General features: G+C 44.6%; 1 protein-coding gene and 1 non-coding gene across 6 annotated transcripts in view; one reads left to right on the plus strand and one right to left on the minus strand.

Moving 5' to 3' along the window:
* The window catches only part of ATG7 (autophagy related 7), a 325,835-nt gene that overhangs the window by 214,325 nt on the left and 96,132 nt on the right, over positions 1-15,378 (minus strand). For 2 of the 5 annotated variants that reach the window (XM_024740183.1, XM_024740181.1), the window contains exons 2-3: positions 5,408-5,580; positions 4,877-4,931 (exon numbers count right to left, since the gene is read on the minus strand). In XM_024740183.1, coding sequence (XP_024595951.1) covers positions 4,877-4,931; positions 5,408-5,567 — 215 coding nt within the window. In that variant the 5' untranslated portion in view covers positions 5,568-5,580. Of the gene's footprint in view, positions 1-4,876; positions 4,932-5,407; positions 5,581-15,378 lie in introns of those variants that run through there. The other 3 variants (XM_024740184.1, XM_024740182.1, XM_024740185.1) reach the window with 2 other exon arrangements.
* On the plus strand, positions 13,556-13,617 carry LOC112396467 (U7 small nuclear RNA). The gene has a single exon (XR_003002573.1). It is a non-coding gene; the product is annotated as a U7 small nuclear RNA (small nuclear RNA).

Below are 15,378 nucleotides of genomic sequence, written 5' to 3' on the forward strand. Positions count from 1 at the left end.
AGAATGGATCCCACAAAGGCCTAAAGCCTGGGCCTGCCTGGGGATGTTCCCTCTGGACATCTGGCCTTCATGTCTCTCAGTCTCACGGTGATAACTCAGGAAAGTACCGTGGCTGTTCTGGAATCTCCTGGACAAAGGCAGGCATGCGGCCAGAGCCTCCAGGACAGACAGGCAGTGGGGGTGGCCGGGATGGAATAGATTCCCCCAAAAGAAGCACAGAGGTCGCTTTTCACACCCGGAGAAAGCTTTGCTACGTGTGCACAGCTTCACATGCCCGTGGGGAGCTTTGGGAACCTAAGTCACACTCGGTCTGGGGGCACGACTGTGCTACTTACTGCTTTCTGTAATAGTGTCTGAGTTTCTGTCCATCACATCTTGCAACAGAGTCCACTGGTGCCTTTCCACCAACCACACCACATCCCGTTTGGACAGCCAGGGCCTCAGACTGCTTGTGCAACTGACTCTAGCAACTACCTGAGCAACCAGTACACGTCAGACCTGAGTTAGGTGCTAGCGAGACAGCGGAGAATAAGGGAGCCTGTGCCCTGCACAGACGATTTCGCATCTGAGTCTTATTTCCTCAGCTACTACTTAAGTTCTTTGAGGGCAGGCGTTATGCCTTCTATTTCTCTTATTAAGTCCAACTTGAGGCTTAGAAAAGAAAAATCTTTCCTATGACTACATAGATAAATGTTCCTCAAAGGAATGGACTTTTTTTTTTTTTACCAGCTTCAAATTTGTATAGAGATTGTCCACCAAAATCTATTTTCCTTTCCTTCAACAGAAATAATTCTCTGATGCTTGTAGCTCAGCACCATGTCTCCCAGTCTTCCCTGCGAGAAAGGTGAGGCCTCGAGCTCTCCCTGATGGAATCTGAGGTGGGTGATGCACAGCCCCACCCGGCGAGGGCCTTTAAGAGAGTGGGTGTGTCTCTTCTGATTTTCACTCTGGTTCTCCTCCACCTCTATCTATTGCTACCAGAAGGTGACAATTCAGTTTTCAACAGCACGCAAAGGCAAGCCCTCCAGGACGATGGAGCCGTAAGAGGGAAGAAGACTGGATCCCCACCCTGGATTATTAAGGGGGTAAGAAAGAGACTTCCTCTGTGTTTGGGCCATTACGTGTTGGGGTCTGGTTCATCAGTATGCCCTACCCTAAGACAGCACCCTCCAGTGCAAGACGGCTGGTGCCTGATAAAATACTACTTGACTGATAACTCACTTAAAACAATGTAGAGAACGGGATCCTGTGTTGCTAACTACTGGCAGAGATCCATCAGGCTTCCAGGGTCTCAGAGTAAGAGAGATTTATCTGGTCCTGTGCAAAGCTGAGGTACACTTGGCATCTATTAAAGAGTACGAGGACTGTTAGCCCTTCGACTGTATCTTATTCTTCTCTGTATGTCCAGGGCCCATCACAGTCTATTATCAAGACACAGAGGAGGCAATCAATAAGTATTTCTGAAATGACCATTAACTCTCCACGTTTATTCCAGCACTGCATTCACTGTAATGCCAATACCTGTCTTCTACCTCCATCCAGAGCTCCTCTAGAGTTCCCCATTTCTTAAGCCTTTTTATTCCTAACACCTACACATCCTGCATACAAGGAGCATTCGGTGTTGGATGAATAAGTTCATAAAGATTTTCCCTACAGACCCATGCAGATGTTCAGCAATAAAAGCAAAGAAAGAACAATAATAATGAAAATAATTTGGATACAAAAAACCTCGTTTCTCCTGAGGAGCCCCAAGTGTCTTTATTAAACTTCCTAACTGTCTTGGTCTGCCTGAGAGGCTGTTAACACGACACCACAGACTGGGTGGCTACTAAACATTAGATATTTATCCCTCACAGTTCTGGAAGCTGAAAGTCCAAGATCAAGGGGTCTGCACAGTCAGGTTCTGGTGAAGATCCTCTTCCTGTTGCAGACTACCTGCTTCCAGTTATGGCCTTGCAGGGTGGAGGGGGAGAGCTAGCTCTCCGGGGCCTCTGTTAGAAGGACACTAATCCCATTCACGAGAGCCCTGCCCTCATGCCCTCACCACCTCCCAAAGCCCCACTTCCTTAGACAATAACCCTGGGCACTGGCTTTCCAACATATGCATTTTTTTTTTTTTGTGGTACGCGGGCCTCACTGCTGTGGCCGCTCCCGTTGCGGAGCACAGGCTCCGGACGCGCAGGCTCAGCGGCCATGGCTCACGGGCCCAGCCGCTCCGCGGCACGTGGGATCTTCCCGGACCGGGACACGAACCCGTGTCCCCTGCATCGGCAGGTGGACTCTCAACCACTGTGCCACCAGGGAAGCCCAACATATGCATTTTTGCCTTTATCTTTTTCTTTTTTTTTTGGTCTCTCCCGTTGCGGAGCACAGGCTCCGGACACGCAGGCTCAGCGGCCGTGGCTCACGGGCCCAGCCGCTCTGCAGGATGTGAGATCTTCCCGGACCGGGGCACGAACCCGCGTCCCCTGCATCGGCAGGCGGACTCTCAACCGCTGCGCCACCAGGGAAGCCCCCCATATGCATTTTTGAAGAACACAAACATTCGAATCACAGCACCAACCATCCTAAGAAAAGGGGACACAGAAAATCACAAACTTTTAAAACTGGAAGGAATATTAGAAGCTGGGAGCTACAGATGAGGAAACTGAAGCTGAGAAAATGAAAAGGACTTATTCCAGGTAACACAGTTAATCAGCTGCAGATACCAGGCCTTCAAGCTTCCAACCCAGGGCTCCTATGTCTTATTCTTGCTCATCTCCCCCAGTGCCTACCACGGAGCCTCACACGAGCATTCAAAAGCCAAATCACAAATTATGACCAGGAAAATAGAGCAATTTGTGTGAAAGCCATAGCTGTAGGATCACAGATTTTCTTATCTCCTTCAACTAAAATTTCTGGATTGCTAAAGTTTAAGATGCTTGGACTTTGAAACAAGATCAAACCTAACTTCTGTGAACTGCATTTTTCTATAATTAATTGTGCCAAAGAATAAAATTATTGAAACTCAGAAAATAACAACTTTCAGTCTAGTATCAGAATAGACGGGAGCGAGGGTAGCTTGCAATAAACGCTGGACTCTCCAGATTAATGTAGCAGACTACACTGCTGCTATTCCCCCTCTACCAGCTCCAGATAATTCAAGGCTGTACAATGAATATACTTTCCTCATTATCCGGTAATTGCTCCAAAAGTCAGTCAGTCTTTCCCAACACAGGAGACAGATAACTAAGATTTAATTTGTTTTCAGAAGCGATCACAAGGATTTTTTATGGAGCAAGAAAGCTCTGAAGGGAACAAGAAACATCAACACATACCTTTTAAAGATATAAAGGCTAACATCATTTTCCATTCATGTTGCACAATTCAATTTCACAATTTGATTGTGATAGAGGAATAAAATGTATTGACTTTTGAAGAGATTTTTATTTTCTAATTCTAGGGAGACTTTATTTGAGATGCCCTAACCTTTGACTACCGCCATGTTCAGGCGGTCCTTAGCAAACACCTCTTCACTTTCCCCAGACCCCCGACCCTGACACAGCTGACACATGCAGGAGCAGGAAAAAGCTGCCCTCCCTCCCTGAAGCCTTTGACCCTTCAACTCTCAGTTATCCTAAAGCCTCTCAGCATGGTTTCTGCTCCACCCTTTTGTGCAGAATTTATTTTCTCAAACAACCCCATCAACAATTCCAGCAACCCTAGCACTGAACTCTGATGCTTCTGCTTCTGATGCTGTTGACCCTCTCTTCCCTTCCTGAAGACACCTTCTCTGGTTCTACTTCTCTGAGAAGTCCCGTTTCTTTGGTGAGTTCTGTGTCCCCTTGCCCACCCTAATCAGGTCCATTCACTATTCCAGCCCTTCGCTCTTCTTACACTGTAGTCTCTTCCCCTCTTACAGCCTCAGGACCTCTACGTAGATGACCCTCCCTCCTGGATGCCAGTGCTCCCTGGACATTTCTACTGGACGCTGTCACCTCAAACTCAACATGTTCTAAAACAAACTTACCTCCTGCCCAAACTGTCTCCCTCCTGGCTTCTCAGTTTCTACAGAAGACAGCAAAATGCCCCCGGCTACTCAGACTGCAACTTCAGAAACACAGTTTATTTCTCTCTTACCCTTGCTTCCTAAATTTAGCCACGTGTAACCTTGGGCAAGTCATTTTACCTTTTTTTTTTTTTTTTTTTTTTTTTGCGGTACGCGGGCCTCTCACTGTTGTGGCCTCTCCCGTTGCGGAGCACAGGCTCCGGACGCACAGGCTTAGCGGCCATGGCTCACGGGCCCAGCCGCTCCACGGCATGTGGGACCTTCCCGGACCGGGGCACAAACCCGCGTCCCCTGCATCGGCAGGCGGACTCTCAACCACTGCGCCACCAGGGAAGCCCCATTTTACCTTTGAACCCATGGTTTCCTCATCTGTAAAAGAGAGAAGAACCACACCTGGCAGGTCTGAAAGGATTATGTATGGAAAATAAGTCAATAATTAAGTCAATAAATGTCTCTCTTCTCTCCAGCAACTCCCCATGGCTCCCAATTAGTCAGAAAAATCTCTTTGAGGGCATATGTCATGTTTCTTTGTATATCCCTACAATGCCTTGCACAGTGACTTGTATACAAAAGTAGCCTAATAAATATTCATTGATGTACCTAATAGACTGCGATACATAGCTGCTGAAAAAATGAATCAGATAGTCCTAAGCCTCTAGCACTTGTCTCTGTGCCACGGGAGGTACAAGAGAATCATGAGAAGCCGGCCCTGCTCACTGAAAGCTTCTGTAGTGCCCCACGTGGCCCACCTACGATGAAGGTTAAGAATGCTCATTCCTTGCAAAAAACAGTGTTCTTTATTTTAGATTTTGAGCAAAAAATACTCACATGTCAAAAGCACTGAACTCCAATGTTAAGCGAGCTGGCAGCCCAGCAGAATCACCTGGACAGAAGCATTATCAAATAGTCAATTACTAGTCAGTAATAGTGGCATTTATAACAAAAACGTTTGTGAGTAATTTTGCTCTTTTGCTTGAGCCCAAAGTGCCCCATCCAATACCTGGTCATCCAAACTAAACAGGGACATAGCAGAAGATGACAGATTTCATGAATTCAAAGAATTTGCCAAGAATACAAAACAAGACTCATTGGGAAAAATATTTCCAATCCCATCCCCCAACAATACTAAGTAATCGGTATTAATTCTTTGGATTAATAAATTAGGTTCTCCCTTTCTTTTCCCCATAGGAGAAAAGGAGTGAAAGTGAACTTGGGTCAAAAGCCAGGAAGTAAAATAGAAACCAGTGAATAGTATTAATTATAAAAGTCAAGGACATCCCTTCCTGAGGGAAAGCTGACCCTACACTGGGCAGAGAAGGTAACAGAAGAGGGCAGAAGATGGAGTTCCCCATCGCCTACCATTGTAGTAATAACCCTTAATGTCCTTGGGAGCTTCATCCAACCGATACTCATTCAGCTTCTTCTGGGTCAACTCATGCCAGAATCCAACATCCAAGGCACTGCTGAAGGGGGCAAACTGCAATTTGGAGAGTCCGGGATCCCCCGTAACTGCTGCCATTATTTACTGCCTGCTAAAACCGAAACAGAACACAGCAACAATGCACAAAACATGGTGAGAAACGACATTTGTAATCATGGGCTTAGTCAAAACAAACAAACAGAAAGTAACGAGAGGTAGATGGGGTGCCTGAAGACACAACTTTGGAAATCAACCTGAGGAATCTGGCTATGTTGCCAAGTTTAGTCTCCTTACGACACAACTGAACTTCCTGGCCTTCACTTTGGTGCATCTCCCTTTCTCATTAAAGTCGGTCTGACTGATGCACTAGCGTTATTCTTTCTTTGACACGGTCATAGTCTCAAAAGTTTCTGCCAACCCGTGTTGTCCTAGGGAACTTTACAAGCACAAAACCCGAAGTCCAGCCAGTTGGCATCACAGCCATGCAAACTGTCTGGATTCTGAGTGAGGCAGTGCTTGAACACCCCAGCCGAGGAGGATGAAGAAGTTTCCCCCACGCTAACCACAGTACCAGAATTTCTTCGAAATCTCATGTTTTGTCTTTCAAATGCAGAAAACTTGCATTTTACTCTACCATATATATTTTAATATTTCATTCTGCCCCTCAAATCATCAAATAAATTTGACTGTCTTGGCAATCAGGCGTGTGTTCACTGTAACTCCCCACATGGCCTGCACACCCTCAGGGGTGCACAGACCCCGGGGGAGAAGCACAACACTACAGGAGCTTCGCAGTTCCAAAAGCACAAGTTGATGAGGTCACTTTCCATCCTGTCCAACTGCCGCAAGACAGATGAATATTTCTGCAGTAGAATGTAAGAACAGTCACAACAGACGGATAAATCAAAAAAAAAAAAAATAGACAGTTCACATCTAGTCAGAGAGGTTTTGTTTGAGTTTTGTGACAAGGTTATTAAACCCCTTTCAGTTTTCTAAACTTGTTAGATATTGGAATTAGAGACAAGGAGCTTTGGTCCAATGGTGACGACACGGTAAAATGCAAAGTGAGCACTACATAAACACACTAAAAACCAAGAAAGAGGAGCCAAGTGTGGGTCAGAGCAGGGCGAAAGGCTCTGCGAAGCGGCTGGGCACATGGCTGTCCTTAAACCCTCTGCTGCCTCAGTATGGATCTGTGGCATCACGCACCAGACAATGCCCGACTGAGTGTTCAAACTCTCACCACCTTGAGGGATTATTAAAAAATGAAGATGCGGGACTTCCCTGGTGGCGCAGTGGTTAAGAATCCGCCTGCCAACACGGGGGATATGGGTTCAAGCCCTGGTCTGGGAAGATCCCACATACCACGGAACAACTAAGCCCATGTGCCGCAACTACTGAGCCTGCACTCTAGGGCCGTGAGCCACAACTACTGAGCCCCTGAGCCACAACTACTGAAGCCCATGTGCCTAGAACCCGTGTTCTGCAACAAGAGAAGCCACCGCAATGAGAAGGCCATGCACCGCAACGAAGAGTAGCCCCCGCTCGCTGCAACTAGAGAAAGCCCATGTGCAACAATGAAGACCCAACACAGCCAAAAATAAATAAATAAAATAAATTAATTAAAAAAAAAATGATGTCTGGGCTCCACCTTCTGGGGGGCGGGGGAGAAAGGACGGTGAGGGTGGCCGGGACTAGGGCCCCAGGGTGATTCTGATTCGAGTTTGACACTGTCTTCAAGCCTTCAGGCCACTGTCACTCTTACTTTTGGAGTCTCCACCTCTAAAACATTTCAAACATATTTAAATGAACCCTCGTCCCATATTAAATAATTTCTGGCTTTTGTTCGAAAGGATCTTTATAATTTTGCACTCTCAAAATGTTCATCTTTTTGGGTCACTCCTGGGTTCATAGGCCCCAGAAAAGTTTGTGAATCCTACGTACTGTGGCTTCAGAGCCCAGTGGAGAAACAGACCCTCATGCAGATGGCCCAGGGCCCACACTTTGAGAAACGCCAGTCTAGAACATCCTAACAACCTCCTGCTTGGTTTAGCGGGCTTCCATTGTTGCTTTCTCCTCTCTTCCTCCACAACACAGCTAGCATTTTCCTTCTACTGTTGGTTTTTGAAAGTCCCCATGCTCAGCCCTCTCCTTAGTCTATAAACTTTCCCCAAAGCAAAATTATTCATTTTCCACATCCATTTCCATCTATATGCCAATGAATCTCAGGACTGTATTTCTAGTGCTAACCTCCAACCATATATTTAAGTGTCTTCCAAAGCCAGGATGTGAATTTCTCAGATATCTCGAGTTTGACAAATCCAAAACCGAACGTACCTTTCACTAAAATTCGGCCCGTGTTCCTATATGTCCTAGTTTACTAGATAGTACCACCATACAGCCACGAAGAACCCTCAGAGTCATCTTCAATTTTTCTCTCTCTCACCTCCAATAAATCACTAAATGCTAGAGGCTCAACTATAAACGGTCCTCTGGCACTGAGATGAAGGTGGCAGCTATGAGTATTGGCCAGGAGCAGGCACCGCAGCAGGGGTGTGCACCTCAATTTCCTCCTCCCCGAAGCCCTCAGAGGAGACAGCTCCAACTTCACAGAAGAAGAAACTGAGGTTCAGAGAGATAAGAACCAACAGAGCAGCAGGCAGTGGTACAAAGGGATCTCATCTGAAGTCCTCCGCGGGACGGGTCATCAGGCCCCTACACACTTCAATCATTCACAACTTAGGCTTAAAAGTCAACAGTAACTCATCATCATCTTGATGACCTGCTCAGGTCACCAAGGTGGAATTTTACCAGTGCCAGTGACAAAAGAGAAAATTCGATTCCATTTTTCTATTCAGCAGCTAGGAAAAAGTGACTGAGGAGTACCACAGAAAAGAATGGACGGGCATGCCAAGAAAGAAATTTGCGTAAGAGGCATATCCTTCATTTTCTGACATGTTTAGTCTTTGAGAAATTCCGAACAGAACCCAAGAGCCTATTTCACAAGAGGATGTGTTGGTGTCCAGCTGCTAAAGTGTTACCTGACTGGTTAAGGCAACGGAAAGTTCTTAAGCAACAGCAGCAACAAGTGGTTAGGAATCTGCTGGAAACATCTAAATAGGATACTCAACAGAAAGGTATCACTTAGGAACCTATACATCTATGTCACATTGCCATCTTCCTTAAATTAGAAGGGAAGACTTAAGAAGTAATGATCAGAAAGGAATTCTGGTGGAAGAGGAAGCGTCTCAGGTGCAAAGTCATCCATGTGTAACTAACCTAGATCCAAACATTACCTGTGTCCTGAAAAGTAAGGCTTGCACATATAACCCTGAACAGTGCAGATGAAACTTGAGGCCTCTGCTTAGCTTAGAAAACTAAAAGATTATTTCTATCACACTTCAACGTTGTATTCAGGATGTGAAACCCAAGTGTTACACAAGACGGGACTGTGTCACTTCTCATGAAAGAGGAAAGGCTCTGAGGATTTGAAATTGTAATGAAACAGAACCGCAGCAGTAGAAGAAACCCAGCAGTAACCAAAATATCCAGTTAGGATTTAACTGAAATAGTAGGTGGATGTAAAGCAATACAAACCTTCTGGGGCTGCGTCTACCACCCAAACTTATAAATTCCAGGCTTGTATGGAAATAAAACTAAGTCACGCTCGGCAACTTAAACAAGCAAGAGCTCAAAAAAAAAAAAAAAAAAAAAAAAAAAAAAAAAAAACCCCCCCAATTTTTTATTTTTGACAAAAACCCGCCACTGTATGTTACTTATCAGAAGTTCCTGTCGAAATGGACCCAACCCTTGTGTTAGTGCTGTTCTTTACCATCAAATCCCTACAGGAAATGTGTAACAGTGGCTGCCTCCCAGGAAAGAAGCTCTGGGGTCAGGAGACTGGGGTGTGGAGAGCCTTATTTTCATTGTATAACCCTTTTGCCTTTTGAATTTTATACTGTCTATGTGAAATAATAATACAGAAATAAGTAAAATAATGAAAAAAAAAAAAAAAGCCCTAACCCAATGGCAAGAAGAGAGGGAATGACAGATGTAAGATGACCAGCTCAACCACTTTGGTTTCAAGAAATAACACCTGGGAAACCCTGATGCAAAAACCTTGTCTTATTCATCTGTGTTCAGCACTTAGCACAGTGCCTAGAATAGATTAGTTCAGTAAATGTTGACATGGAATAGCTTTCTTCTCCCCAAAAGGACCAAAGAATGGATGCTACAGTGAGACAAGATTTCAGCAGAGTTTGAAAACTACTAATGGCCTGTCCAAATAGGAAGTAGACTGACCAAAGAGATGATGAATCTTCCATCAGTGGACGTGCTCAAGCACATATTAGGCAATCATTTGCCACGTAACACTGCAGAGAGGATTACGGTATCAGGCAGTCATATGAGAACAGTGGTTGGCAAGCTTTTTCTGAAAAGGGCCAACTAGTAAATATTTTAGGCACTGTAGGCCAAAACAGTTTGTCATATTTTCTTCTTTCTTTCACTCTTAAAAAAAGTAAAAAAGACATTCTTAGCTCATGGACTGCACAAAAAAAGGCCTTGGGCAGGGCCATATTTGCCGACCTTGGACTAGAAGATCTTTGAAGCCTGCTGTTTTTTTGATTCTTGGAAGGTGTCAATAACGTATTTTGTTTCTAGGGAGACTGACCTCTTTGGCAGAATCTTTTCAGAGGGCAGTAGAGATCTGCAAGGGCTGCTGAGGGTGAAGCAGATTGTAAGACCGGATTCCGAGGCCACGTCTGCCATCTATGACACAAATCCGTCTTGATGGACCGGCGAATGTGGTCTCCACAGAACTCTCACACAGATGTGAGCATCACTAAGCCAAGACGAAGCTCATTCGGCATTTCCCGAAGCTCATCACGTGAGAAAGCTCGCAGCCGCAGCACTCCACCTCCAAGGCAGGCGCATGACCGCACCCCTGGCGGTTTCCTTCACACTTTCTCCTGGACCCCTGCTACTGCCTCCCAACTTCTCTAGTGCCGCCCTGGGGGACCTGGCCCTCCTCACCTCTGACCTGATACACAGAAACATCGAGCTGCTTTGTGCTCCGCTAACTCACCTGCTGTCTTGCCTCTGCAACCCTGTCTGAAAGGCGCCCCCGGCCCCCGTGACTGCCTGGCGCTCTCCAAATCCCAGCACAGAGGTGACCTGCTCTAGAAAGCCTTCCCAGAGCTGCCGCTCACTCTTTACTCCTGTCCTGCGCCTCCCGTCAACCACAGTTAACCACCTCCACCCCGCGGCCACCTGGACAGTGAGTATCGTTCAACTCTGCGTACCTGCCTGCCTCCATCAACCGGACTGTAAATCCCATAAACACAGACCCTGGTTCACATTCCTCTCGACATACCCTAGTCCCTTTCAGAGTGGCTCTGAAATGTTACTAAGATGAATTCTGGAAACTTTTTATGGGTACCTTCCCCAAGAGAAACAAGAGAAAGAAAGAACACAGGCATCTGTGATTGGGAGGACAAACTCCAGGCTTATTACCATGGAAGATGGAGATTGGAGTAAAAACGTCATGAAGAACATATGGAGATACGCCATGTGACAGAAAGGGTCTCTAAACCTATGACTTTTTCAGGATTAAGATCTTAGATGACAGGAAATATGCACATACAAATCAATTTTTAAAATTAATTTTTATTGGAGTATGGTTGCTTTACAATGTTGTGTTAGCCTCCAGTGCACAACGAAATGATTCAGCCATACACATACAGATATCCCCTCCCTTCTGGACTTCCCTCCCATTTCGGTAGAGTTCCCAGTGCTATACAGTATGTTCCCATCAGTTGTCTATTTTATACATAGTATCTATAATGTATATATGTCAATCCCAGTCTCCCAGTTCCTCCCTCCCCACACCTTTCCCCCTTGGTATCCATACATTTGTTCTCTACGTCTACGTCTCTATTTCTGCTTTGCAAATAAGATCATCTATATCATTTTTCTGGATTCTGCACAGATGTGTTATTATACGATATTTGCTTTTCTCTTTCTGACTTACTTCACTCTGTATGACACTCTCTAGGTTCATCCACGTCTCTGCAAATGACCCGATTTGATTCCTTTTTATGGCTGAGTAATATTCCATTGTATTATGTACCACATCTTTATCCACTCATCTGTCGATGGACATTTACGTTGCTTCCACAACCTGGCTATTGTAAACAATGCTGTTACGAACATTGGGGTGCATGTGGTTTTTTGAATTATGGTTTTCTCTGAGTATATGCCCAGTAGTGGTATTGTTGGGTCATATGGTAGTTCTATTTTTAGTTTTTCAAGGAACCTCCATACAGTTTTCCATAGTGGCTGTATCAATTTACATTCACACCAACATTGTATGAGGGTTGCCTTTTCTCCACACCCTCTCCAACATTTTTTGTTTGTAGATTTTTTGATGATGGCCATTCTGACCAGTGTGAGGTGATACCTCATTGTAGTTTTGACTTGCATTTCTCTATTAGTGATGTTGAGCATCTTCTCATGTTTGTTGGCCATCTGCATGTCTTCTTTGGAGAAATGTCTATTTAGGTCTTCTGCCCATTTTTGGATTGGGTTGTTTGTTTTTTTTGATATTGAGCTGTATGAGCTGCTTGTATATTTTGGAGATTAATCCTCTGTCAGTTGCTTCGTTTGCAAATATTTTCTCCCATTCTGAGGATTGTCTTTTCATCTTGTTTATGGCTTCCTTTGCTGTGCAAAAGCTTTGAAGTTTCATTAGGTCCTGTTCGTTTATTTTTGTTTTAATTTTCATTACTCTAGGAGGTGAGTCAAAAAAGATGTTGCTGTGATTTATGCCAAAGAGTGTTCTGCCTATGTTTTCCTCTAAGAGCTTTACAGTGTCTGGTCTTAACATTTAGGTCTCTAATCCATTTTTAGTTTATTTTTGTGTATGCTATTAGGAAGTGTTCTAATTTCATTCTTTTACATGTAGCTGTCCAGTTTTCCCAGCACCACTTATTAAAGAGGCTGTCTTTTCTCCATTGTATATTTTTGCCTCCTCTGTCATAGATTAGGTGACCATAGGTGCGTGGGTTTACCTCTGGGCTTTCTATCCTGTTCCATGGATCTATATTTCTGTTTTTGTGCCAGTACCGTACTGTCTTGATTACTGTAGCTTTGTAGTATAAAGTCAGGGACTCTGATTCCTCCAGCTCTGTTTTTCTTTCTCAAGATTGCTTTGGCTATTCAGGGTCTTTTCTGTTTCCATACAAATTGTAAAATTTTTTGTTCTAGTTCCATACAAACCAATTTAAATGAAACTTTACTTAACCAAATATAAAAGTAGTAAAGAAGGGAATTCCCTGGCAGTCCAGTGGTTAAGGCTCCATGCTTCCACTGCAGGGGGCACAGGTTCAATCCCTGGTTGGGAACTAAGATCCTGCATGCCTTGCAGTACGGCCAAAACTAAAACTAAAAATAAATAAAAGTAGTAAAGAATAAGTCTCCCTGAAAGGTTTCCCATGGTTATGTAAGTTAAAAGCTACACTCACAGTCTCAAAGTATCTCTTCTCTCTCTCTCTCTCTCTCTCTCTCTCTCTCTCTCACACACACACACACACACACAATTATTAACTACAAAAAAGAAAAAGTGACTCTAAAGTGACAAAATGTGGCAGACACCATCTTAATGAAAGGGGATCAAAATTAACACTAGCAGTGATAGGACCAACAGACACTGTGTGCTATCCAATAGACGGCAATGAAAAGAACACGGCATCTATGGTATTCGGCTGAAAACAGTGGACCTGGGTCTAGTCAGGAGGAAACACAAGATACACCCAAACTGAAAAACATTCTACAAAATGACTGGGACTGGCTTATAAACTTCAAAAGTGTCAAGGTCTTAAAAGTCAGGGGAAGACTAAGGAACTGTCCCTGGGATTAGAAAGACTTGACAACTGGGGGCAATTCGCGATCCTGCTTTGACTCTCTGCTATGAAAGATGTTACCAGGATAAAATTGGAATGCAGTCCCCGGGAGAAGGGTATATGGAAGGTCTCTGACTTATTCTTGTAAGGTTTCTGTAAGTTTGAAAATGTAATAAAATAAAATATAAGTGTTACAGCTCTTTTAGAATTTGTCTAGTAGGTTTTCTGGTTTTTACCGGAAAACCCCCACCATAAAAAAAAATAAAAATAAAATAAAATAAAATAAAATATGAAGACACGCCTGCACAGACACAGCTTATTCTATATTCAACAGGCAAAACCAATCAATGTGATAGAGGTTAGAATAGTAATGACAGGGGGGCGTGGGGCTATTGACTGGGAAGGGGCATGAGGAAGCCTCCAGGGGAGCTGGAAGTATTCTATATACCTCAAGCTGGGCAGTGGTTACAAGCCGTGTGCATATATAAAAATCCATGAGCTACATATTTATGATGAGTGTACTTTACTATATGTATGCTATACCTGAACAAAAAAACCCAGAAGATCCCATATTCAAGCTATACCAATCCCACAAAGAACCTTCCTTTCTCATTCAACAGTTAACAGACGACCTATTTAAATCTAGCTTTGTGGAAAAGCAATTCATTGCTCTAAATAAGGAGTGGAAATGAAATATCATTTCCATAAATTTTCTGGCATTTTGCTATTAAAGGTGCTGAAGATGAAAGCATTTGGTTTTGCTGCTTATAAAATTAACTGGAGCATAAGTGCTTCCTAGACTGAGTCTGCCCAACCGTTTTCCCTCTGTGGGCACCTATAGGATTGGACACAGCAAATATCAAGCCAGCATAGGACTTTAGGAAAGGAAGTAAAATTGGTAGAAAATAAGCAACAATCATAGAGATTAAAAAACAAACAAACCTGCCTTTAGGGACACTAGACCCCTGGTGGGGAGAAGAGGGAAACAGACCAGCCCGACTATCCAAAACATCTCTCACTATAATTTTTCCTGTGTGCATTCTTGGGGTTTTGTTTGCTTGCCTTGGGAGGGCAGAGGAGCTTCGAACCGTTCAGAGAAAAGATGCTAAAAGCTAAGGTAGTTGGGAGCCTGGTCTTCAGTCAGATAAACCCACCTTTGAGTTCCAACTCCACCTCTCCCTGGCTGAGCAGCCTTGGGCAGGTAACTTCATCCCCTGTGCCTCCATTTCCTCTTCTGTAAGATGAGGATAATCATACCGAACCCACGAGGTTGTTGGGAGGGCTAAAGGAGAAAGTGTGTGACACACCTGTTCCGGTGCCTGGCTTAGTCAACAGTCAACACACGGCAGCTGCTCTTAGTCTCTGTCACCTCGCCCTCCCTCACCCCCCATCAGCCAACAGTGCCTGGGAACGTGGTCGCCCTTCCCCACGCTCATCACGAAAACTTCCTCTGCCTCAAGCAGGCCTCATAGAAGTCTTCCCTCCCTCACAGGAGCCCTGCAGACACAGCAGAGGTTTAATTAAAACCTGCAGGATGACCTCCTGCTATAGGTCATCCAGGTGAAGTCCAGAGGAGCAAGTGCTAAGGCGTCAGGAGCACTCTGTGTTCAACTTCTCTGAGGCTGCACGGGGCCATTCACTTAGCAGAAGGGCCAGAATAACCACGATTTGGCCCTCAAGTACCATCTTTGGGCCAAAATGGAGCACGCAGAGCAGACTTCTGTTCTCATTTTCCCAGCTGCGGGGCTGCGAGCTCTGGCAGTCATTAAAATGAGCACCAAACCACATGACCCAAGTCCCACTGACAAACAGAATATGTTCTTAGCTGCTGATGGGTAAAAAGGCGGTGGACATCGCCAGGAGTGGGCAGAGGGCTCCTCTGGCATGCAGAGCCAATGCCCGTTTTGTAGGGCAATGATGTTTTTGCAACTTCAGGAGTTTGGGAAATAATTTGCAAGGCTGCTAAAGAAGGAGGTTTAAAAAGCCTTCCCTTCCAAAAGGAGGGGGGA

This window comes from Neophocaena asiaeorientalis, unplaced genomic scaffold (genome assembly GCF_003031525.2).
Source record: "Neophocaena asiaeorientalis asiaeorientalis breed wild unplaced genomic scaffold, Neophocaena_asiaeorientalis_V1.1 scaffold75, whole genome shotgun sequence".
Lineage (NCBI taxonomy): Eukaryota > Metazoa > Chordata > Mammalia > Artiodactyla > Phocoenidae > Neophocaena > Neophocaena asiaeorientalis.